The sequence below is a fragment of the Vanacampus margaritifer genome, chromosome 10 (assembly GCF_051991255.1).
Source record: "Vanacampus margaritifer isolate UIUO_Vmar chromosome 10, RoL_Vmar_1.0, whole genome shotgun sequence".
Lineage (NCBI taxonomy): Eukaryota > Metazoa > Chordata > Actinopteri > Syngnathiformes > Syngnathidae > Vanacampus > Vanacampus margaritifer.
In genome coordinates, this window is record NC_135441.1 from 26,380,478 (window position 1) to 26,390,622 (window position 10,145).

Consider the following 10,145-nt stretch of genomic DNA (forward strand, 5'->3'; position numbering starts at 1 on the left):
TTGCTCGTTCCTCCCTCTTGACTTGCTTGCGGCTTTTAAGAGGCGAGCGCATTTCACAGCTCGGCCAACGGACGAGACACTCGCGATCGCATTCTTGCACAAGGTGAGTCCAATTACAAGATTTTTTTTTTAGGCTAAATTTGTCCCAGTGACACGACAGGCTGACCTTCGATTTGATGTGGTTTGTCTCGTGTAACAAGTGATGTACTGTTTGTTGTGACGTTAATCCTCCTTAAACGTCCTTTTATGAAACTGTCGGATGCCTGTGGCTTATCATTCACGGTTTGTTTACGTTTCTAAATAGCTCGTACATAAATAATGTCACATATAATGCGACAGGCCTGTGACTAAACATGAGAAGGAATTTATTACATTTGTTACAGTTGATCTTTGTGCACTCCAAATGAAATTAGAATAAATTCATTGAAATGCCAGAGAAATATTTGGAAGACAATTCAGATTTTGTGGGGGATTAAAAAAAAACAAAATTTTTTTTTTATTTATTTTTGTGTACAATTAAGTGGAACAAAGGCATAAAGAAAAAATAAATAAACAACCATTAGAACTTTATTTTCAATTCCCTGGGATTTTTAAAATATATGTTTGCATTTTAACATTCCCCAGAAATTTTGGATAATATTTTAATGTCAATTTAAACGTACTTATGGAGTAAAACTTTTCTAGCTTATTTGATGTATTTATTTTTAAATCCAAAGATCAGGGACATTTTGAGTAGAAGATAAACTGTGTTGAAAACGGATGGGCGGATTTTTATATGTTAAAATAAAGCAATCAAAAGTTAAATAGGTTTAAGTCTATATATATATATTAAGTATGTACTGTAGCATCAAATTGTATATGAATGACAATTATGCATAAAGGAGGAATTCCGGCCAGATCCAGTAGGTGGCACTGTGGTGGAAAAAGCCCATTACAGTACAGTATTTATTCTCATCTTAGTGTTGCATTTGGAATATATTTTCTTTGTGTACTCCTTGTTCCTGCCATGTGTCCTTGTCCTTTCTATGCTCTGTAGGTCAGGAGGATCCATTTCAATACCGTACTGTATTTCTTGCTGCTATGTGGCCTACTGGCCTTGCTGCAGGGTCACCTTCCCTTCTTCTTTCGGGCCTCTCCCAAAGCAAACGTATGATGTCATCATGTACCAGAGCCGCTGCTTCCTCTCCGTGATGACATCATCCGCCTTTTTGAACCCATAAAACATTTCCCAGGCCTTCTCAAATGAACAAAAGAACCCGATATGAGTTTTGTGGGCCATCATTTTGTGGATTTTTGGTTTTGCAAATAGTGTTAGAATACTGTACAGTGAACCTACTTTTGTCTAAATGAAGCTCTTCAGCTCACTTCGACATTCATTTGGCACTAAGGTGGCACAAGATGTTGGCAAAGCTTGGTCTAACTCACCTTGGTACCAAGATGCCGGCAAAGCACTACTTTCAAAAGCTCCTCAACTCACGTCAACACAGTTCCTTAGCATAAAGATAGCAACAAAGCACTACTTTTTGTCTACATGAAGCTTCCAAACTGACTACAACATAATTGCGAGGCACCAAGTGGCTGCAAGATGGTGGCAAAGCACTACTTTTGTCTAAATGGAAATGAAACGGGCGCCCTGAGGGTAACCCTAACGATGATGTGACCTGTGATGTAAGCGAGTTGAGCACCCAGCGACTTTATGTAGCGCGCAGCTTCTTCGGCTGCATCAACGTGAAAGAAAATCACATCCAGAAAGAAAAGGAAAAAAAATAAAAATAGAAGAAGAAGAAGAAAGAAAATCACATCAACGTGTAGTCAAGCCTGCAGTTGCTCATCGTGCAAGCACAGGCCACTAAATTTGAGCTCCGGTGCTTTTATCTGCTTGTGTGTGCGTGTTGACTGACGGTTGCCCTGGTGGCCTTTAGTGCGCGCATACCGCATCCTGCATGTGTGACCTTTACTTCACAACTGTGTGTGTGTGTGTGTGTGTGTGTGTGTGTGTGATAATGCAGCACAGTCTGCCACTGGTCTGTCCGCACCCAAACACAATATTGAGCATGCAGACTCACATTTTCTCGGGGAGTGTCACGTTGAAGATGAGCCAGATTTCCTGTTTTTGCCAGCGTGTGCGCGCGCCACTTCTGTATTCTAGTAAAACAGACAGGAAATGAGTTTACCAGACAGCCAAGACTTAACGCCTATTAGGAAACACAACACCTACAGTATTTAAAAAAATAAAAAAATAAAAAAATAAATACGTGAACCTACTAGAATCATGTGATTTTAACCAACCAATCAAAACTCCAGAAAAGAAGACAAATTGAAAAATGAGGGTGAGCGCATTATGCAATATTATTACCGTTACAAAGAAATTTTAAAAATTAATATTATAAAAATGATGATGTGATCCATGAAAAAAAAGACCTCAAAAAAGGTCCCTGGGGTCCGAGGTGACAAATCAAGGTCCGGAAAGTAAAAACCCTGCCACAGTTTGGCTTTAGCCTTTATCGCTAACTGTTTCAGTTGTTGTGCTAGCTAGCTAGCTCCCATGGTGCTCGTTTACCTGCTAGGGAGCTAGCTAGCTAGCTAGCTAGCACCAGGGGCTAAAGCCAAACCGTGGCAGGGTTTTCAAAGCCTAACTGGTAAAATAAAAAATCCAGAAATTGAAAGAAATGAATGAATAATTGCAGCACTAAAAAGGTTCATTTTGTAAGATGACTCCAACTACACTACTGTCACTTTGTAACGCTCACGTAACCTAAATCAAGCTTTCATAAGTGCTTTCATTGCCATGATATTAAATGTGTCTGACTCACTATACGGGCGGGGGGGGTGGGGGGGGGGCTAAATCAACCCTTGCTTCTAATTTGATTCCATTTCCTGCCGTCATCAGTTTGGTATTTCATACAAGCCACATTTAAAAAGCAGACGTGAACGCGCCACAATGAAAGAGGTCAAGCAATTAAAGAGGAAAAGAGTGATTGGTCACTTGTGATAAGCAACGCAAACATCGATTAAAATGTTCTCCCCAAAAAAATGTGTGGGAGATGTGTTGGAAAAACAAACTTGAATTGTAATCGGCTGGCGTGTTAGGAAAGGGACAAATACAAATTGAAGTGCTATGTGATTAAAACCAGATGATCGTCCAAATATAAACAAACAAGCCCACGACATTGATTTGTCTGTTTTCATTTGAATAAAACATATCAAACAACTAATTCGTAATGTCAGTGAAGGCATCATGAAGCAATTAATTTTTTTTTTTTCCAGGGTTAAAGGTCATCTAAAATCCATTGGCCCAATGATGAAAAATGGAGCAAATCCGTCACATGACTGCATCGACCAATCACAGCGCACTTCTGAACCCAAACACAGTAAATCTCCCAACTGATGGCCTTTTCAAATTACTAAGAGAAAAAGTTGACACCAAAATAAACTTCAAAAGCCAACAACTCCACTTATTCCCCCGTGAGTCATCAGGACGAATTGCGATGTTGACGCGCTCCAGCCGGCAGAGACAAAACATTCGATGGCAAGGGTTGGGGGCTTTGGGAGTATCTGTTGTCCTTGCGGGTCCGCCATCATCCAGAAGCTCTTTTTTTTTTTAATCCTATTTTTAACATGCGGAATCTAATCTCCATCGCCTAATCTATCCTGCCTATTCTCCAAAGCCTAAAAAGGAGGCGAAGGTTGGATTTGGACCGGGCCGGTGGGGTCGGGGGTGGTCTCGGGCGGGTGTTTGCAGGGGTGTATATACGGACTAAGGCACATGTGGGGTCCAACCTCTCTTTCCGCTGCCTCCATCTTTTGTTTTCACATCTGCTACCGATCCCGAAGACCAGCAACATGACTTTCTACAGGCACTCAGGTACGATAACGGCGACACATATCGGTTTTAAATTGATGTTAAAAGTCAAACAATTCCCATTTAGGATCGCATAAAACAACGTATAATGCAGGATGTTGCGTAATTTGTCTGCAAAGGTGACACGTTGGTGCTGAGTGACAAGCATTCGCACCATGCCGTTAGAATGCTTCACGCTCCATGTTAAATTGTAGCCACGTTATTTAGTTACAGTTCATGCGCATGCTGAGAGACGAGCATTCAAACAGGTGCTAATGTGCGTCAACATTTACAGCATTTATGCCAATGACGAAACGAGCATTCACACCGAGGTTTTTATAATAACGTTAGAATGAGTAAGTAGGAGTCTGATGTCTAATGCAGGGTTCAAAAGGTCACGTTTGACTTGAACTGGTTTCCGTTTTAGAGCTTCAGGTCAAGTCATTTTTTTGTCTTGATTGAGCTGCAATACGATTTCTGCCATTCATGAGTTAATGTTAAAAAGAACTGGACCTACAATTGAGCCTTGAGGGACTCCGAGATTCACTTCATATTTTGTAAATGAAATGTATCAACTAGAAATCACTTCTTAATGAGTGTGACTGCTGAGAGAAATATAGCAATGATAGCATTGCCATCAATGCTATATTGTGTCCACGTTATTTAACTGTGAATGCTGAAAGACAAGCATTCGCTCACATAAGGTGTTTTGAACATATTTTGTATACATGCTGAGGGACGAGTCTATCATTCTTTCAAAAAGTCATATTTGGCATATGCCTTGTTGCTACTATAGATGTGTGAATGCTAAGAGCATTAAAAACATTAACATTGCCATTTAGTAGCCACAAGTGCAAGTTGGATGCTCGGAGACAAGCATTTACACTTGCACGATATGATTTCGACATACTTTTCAACAGATGCTAAATGAAAGCATTCCAACAATCTTCCTGTTTATTTTGTACAAATGCTGAGTGACAAGATCTCGGCTCTAGATTGAGCGAGTGTGACTATTCAAAAGGACATTTTAGAGAGAGAGAGAGAGCACTGTAGACAATTTTGTTCTCGTGAGTGTTAGTACTAAGCAACATGCTCTGTAAAGGGATCAAAAGTTAACGAGAATGCCGAGAGACAAACATTCCGGCCTATGTTATCCTGTATCCCCCCAAAATTGGTGTAAACACAGAGTGACGAGCATCACGACACTAATGGGTAGGGTTGTAACGACAACGGCAATATCATGATATCGCGATATTAAAACTGCCACAATATTGTTGTCGTCATGTCCCGATATTAAAAGCAGCCCTCCATCCATTTTCTTAACCGCTTTTAGTCATCTGTTAAAAATGTCAAGTTGATTTCCATTTGTACAGTTCTAGCACCCTCTGGTGGTTAGTTTTTTAGTGCAGTTTAATTTTCATTCGGCATGTGTTTTGGCCCGTCTATGTTTAAAATCCACGCTAATTGTTAAATGAAGGGAAATGTAATATGCTTGTGAACGCAATCAATATGTGTGCGTAATATGAATATTATTAAGTGTTATTTGAGATTGGAGGTCATTTATATGCATTGCAGTTATGTACAAAAGCACAATATAGTTTTTTTTTTTTAGTATGACTTTTTTTTAAATTTTTTTTATAATATCGCCACCCTCCCCACAATATCGTGACAATTATTGTACCGTGAGCTTCATATATTCCTACTAATGGGTAATGATATTCTATATGAGTTTTCAGCATTAGAACTGTTTAGCCAAGCAAGGCTCAAGTCCAAAAATTGATGACTTGAATCGGACTCAAGTCAAGTCATGTGACTGTAGTCACCTTTGCATATTTTGTTGATATTGCATCCGAGCCGAGGGATGAGTGGATCGGTCAAAAACCACGCCTGCACGGTGATCTCTCAAAATAAATATCTGCCCCCCCCCCCCCCCCCCCCCCCCCCACAGGGCTCAACATTTCTCACAAATAAAAAAAAAAGGGTCCAATGATTGCAGGGATGCGGTGACATCCCAAAAAAACTCAAAAGGTCAACTCCCTTGTGGTGGAACATTCCAGCTCCTTCACCCTCACTCATGTTTGTAAACACACACACACACATCCATACAGAAGACCCAACATTGCGCTGTTGTGACTCACGCCCCAAAGTGGTCGAACCTCCCCAAACGGCTCATCTTCTTGCAGACATGTAGTGGCGGGGCAGCTGTCGCATTTGGTAACAAAGATGAAAGGCCAAGCAAGTACTGGACTCGTCCCAGTGGAAGCACAATAGCCAGACGGGGCTTAGTGGGGCCCCAAATAGGACTTGGACTTTAGAGAAGAGCCGCTGTGATTTGTTGCCTGATGACGCCGACGACTGATTCGGGGGTCTGTGACTCAGTCCTCAAGTCACACCCGCTTTTATCCGCTGCTCCCAGCTGCGCATTGATAGCATTCATCCAACACACGCGCACACAAATATACATATAAACACACCCCTACATACAAGCAAACACAGACTCATACAAATTATTAGGGGTGTCAAAATGAGTGCGTTAATTTTGAGTTCATTTAAAGTTCCTTCAATGCCACAAATTATTTTAACGCGCGATTAATGTCAACGCCGCAGACACGTCCACGTCAACATTTAGCAGTAATAAATGTAATAAACATTTTTAAATGTTGCATGTTAAAGATTAGATCGCTCTTAATATGAAAAAGAAAAATGCACCGAGCTGTCACCAATGTCTTACAAATGCAATTATGCCATCTAGAGGCAACACAAATCAATATCGAAATCGTTTTTAACTTTAACTCCATTTTCTGAATGATTACAAAATTACTGTATCAATGGCTAAAAGATGTAGCCATATTTTTATTAGTTTAACATTTTTTCCACTTTCATGTTAACAAGAGTATGAAAACTTATTATATTAAAAATATTTTAATGTAATGATTAATCAGGAGTTAACTACTGAAGTTATGCGATTAAAATTTTTAATCACCTGACACCCCTACAAAATATATACACACATGCACACACAGTGGCTTCCAAATATTTGCATGTTGCCATGACTAAATGTCACGACCCCTGACCCTTGGCGCGCAGCTCCAGCTGTAGTAGTTTCAACTGAAACGAAGCGCCGCCATGAATCCCTTTTGTCCGATAAGACATCACCACACGGACTCAATCTTTTTCCCATAGTGGTCTGTCTGCATTCCTGCGATGGAATGGCCGATAGCCAAAGCGGATCGCCAGTAACGAGTCGTCTGCCTCGACTGGGGAGCGGACGCAGTCGACCCCGGGGGTCACATCTGAGCGGGCGAACGGGGTTTGTGATGGAATTTTGGCGTGGAGATTTGGATAAAAGTCACTTTTGGTTTTGCCTGCTTGAGATCGATATCACTGAGTCTCAAAAAGGATTTTCAGTGGATGAAAGGGCGTCCACGGCAATCACATACAAGGCAGACTACAAACAAGACTTATTAGTTGATCAGGGGTCTCCAACACAATTGGTCCATTTATTTTTGTTAGCTTTAGCGGCGCATACATGTGCCGAGTCCCCCCCTCCCGGCAATTTGCAAATTTCTCACCCAATGCATACGCCACACCCCAGAAACGTTAGCAATTGCCTTTGGAAGAGGCTACTCGGTTCTCCCAGCGCGAGCCGACACACAGAAGTGACCTTGTATTTTTGGCGGCAGGCCCCCGGAGCTACCTGACCTCCACCATGACGGATCGCTTCGACTGCTTCTACTGCCGCGACAACCTGCACGGCAAGAAGTACGTCCAGAAGGACGACAAGCACGTGTGCACCAAGTGCTTCGACAAAGTCTGCGCCAACACCTGCGCCGAGTGCAGGCGGCCCATCGGCGCCGACTCCAAGGTCAGAGAGCAACACGCACATGCAAAGCGCGCACACAAAAATGTTTGGAAACAGAACTAGGAAGTGAGGTTGTTTGTTTTTTTTGCATGCAAGAGGTTTTTGGGTGTATGTGAAAGTTGTTGGGTTTTTTCTCCTGTGAATGAGTTTTTTGAAGTGAGTGCTTCCCCCCCCACGCCTCCATCTGAGCAATAGTTTTTTTTTGGGTTGTGAAAAAGTATTTTTTGCTGTACTCTAAGGGAGGGCTTTTTGATGCTTGCGTTTTTTGGATACCGGTAAGTGTGTGAGCTTTTTTTTTTATTTTTTAGGAGAGCTCAGTATTGTTCATTCGATTTGACATCATCATTGCTCTCCTTTTTAAAAAATAAAAAAAATAATAAATAAATAAATAAATAAAATGTTTTTTTTTTCTTTCTCTTTTTTATTTTTTTTATTTTTTTAATATATATACATATATATACATATACACACATATCTATATATATCTATATATATATATATATATATTTATTTATTTAAGTGTGTGAGCTTTTATATGACTGGAGGTTTTTTAGTGTAAGTAAGAAATTTTTGGGTGACTGGAAGTTTGTGTTTGAATAAGAATTATAATTTTTTTTTTTTTGTGTATGCGGTATGTGAGTGAAAGTTGAAAGCTTGAGTTTTTGGGTCAGTGTGGGAGTTTTTTTTTTTTTGTTGTGGCGTTTTTTGGTGTAAGAAGTTTTTGGTGTTTTATGGTGGCGTTTTTTGGTGTAAGAAGTTTTTGGTGAAAGAGATTTTTTTTTTGATGTGTGTGAATATCTGAGTGCAGTGAGAGTGTGAGATATTTTTGATGAATAAGAGTTGGTATGAGATTTTTTTTTAGATGAGTGAGAGTTTATGTTGACTCGAGTTTTTGCGTAAGTGAAAAGTTTGTGTTGACGCGAGTTTTTTGGTGAGTATGAGTTATTTATGTGAGAGTTTGTGGTATGAATGAGAGTCTAAGGGGAGTATGAGGGGTTCTTTTTTATAGCAAATTTGAGGGCATTTAGGTGTGTGTGTGTGTAGTTTTTAGCATGTGCAACTTTTTTGTTGCGTACAAGAAGTATTTATCTGAGAATGAGTTTTTAGAATGTCAGTTTTTTGTAAATGTGAACAATGGGAAAACAATTTTTGTGGTGAGTGTAAATTTTTTTAATGTACGACTTGTTTAAGAAAGTCAGCGGTAAAAGCAAAAAAAATAAAAAATACTCGGAGCTATTTGAAAAGGTACGACCCCTTCCACTGGAGCGGCCTAGACCGACACCTCCGTTCCCTCGCATTCAGGAGCTGACCCACAAGAACCGCCACTGGCACGAGGACTGCTTCCGCTGCGCCAAGTGCTACAAGTCGCTGGGCAGCGAGCAATTCTGCGCCCGCGACGACGGCAAGATCATGTGCGGCAAGTGCAGCTCGAGCACGGATGGCAACCGCTGCCAGGGATGCTACAAGGTGGTCTTGCCAGGTGGGACACGCCCACACCTCCCTTTTCTATACGAGCATTTCATTTCAAGTCTCAGCTCTGAGAAATGAAAATACTTTTTTGTTACAGTTCAAATGTGTATTTGACGTCTCTAGCCGTCAATGGCAGTGAATAAGTGAAGATGAAATACAAACATGGTCATTTTTGAAACACGATGTGTGTGTGTGTGTGTGGCAGGTGCCAAGAATGTGGAGTATAAGAAGAAGGTGTGGCACGAGGAGTGCTTCACCTGCTTGGAGTGCAAGCAGCCAATCCGCACGCAGAGCTTTCTGACCAAGGGTGACGACATCTACTGCACCAACTGCCATGAAAAGAAGTTCGCCAAGAAGTGCTTCAAGTGTAAGGAGGTACGTTCAGCCGGCATTTCCTGGCGGAGAAGGAAGAAGGCGTGTGTCAAGATCGTCCTCATCGTCTTCAAATAACGACGTCCAAAGCGTACATTGACCTGAGACGCCGCTTGTGAACGATGTGGGCGTGATTTTGCTTCCCAGCCCATCACCTCCGGCGGGATCAGCTACCAGGAGAATCCCTGGCACTCCGAGTGTTTCGCGTGCGCCACCTGCCGCAAGCCCCTGAGCGGCACTCGCTTCACCCCCCACGAGGACGCCTTCTACTGCGTCAACTGCTACCGGAGCGACGTGGCCAAGAAGTGCCACGGCTGCAAGAACCCCATCACAGGTCAGACCGCAACATCAACACAAACCAGGGCCTTGAACCCGACATTTAGATTTATTTGTGGCAATTATTTTGTTGTTTTTCTTCACCCCTAAAATTCATGTTCATTTATTTATTAATTCATACTTCATCCATCCATTCTCTTAACCGCTTAGTCGGGTCGCTGGAGCCTATCCCAGCTGGCTTCGGGCAGTAGGCGGGGTCACACCCTGAACTGGTTGCCTGACAATCCAGGTTCATTTCATAATATTTTTTTTCCTTAAACTGTA

The 10,145-nt window shown here is 41.5% G+C and overlaps 1 protein-coding gene across 2 annotated transcripts in view; it reads left to right on the forward strand.

Moving 5' to 3' along the window:
- The window catches only part of fhl1a (four and a half LIM domains 1a), an 11,762-nt gene continuing 1,617 nt past the window's right edge, over positions 1–10,145 (forward strand). The window contains exons 1-5 of one of the 2 annotated variants that reach the window (XM_077578379.1): positions 1–103; positions 7,525–7,706; positions 9,006–9,183; positions 9,379–9,548; positions 9,693–9,879. In XM_077578379.1, the coding sequence (XP_077434505.1) occupies positions 7,551–7,706; positions 9,006–9,183; positions 9,379–9,548; positions 9,693–9,879 (691 nt within the window). In that variant the 5' untranslated portion in view covers positions 1–103; positions 7,525–7,550. Of the gene's footprint in view, positions 104–3,745; positions 3,866–7,524; positions 7,707–9,005; positions 9,184–9,378; positions 9,549–9,692; positions 9,880–10,145 lie in introns of those variants that run through there. The other variant, XM_077578378.1, reaches the window with a different exon arrangement.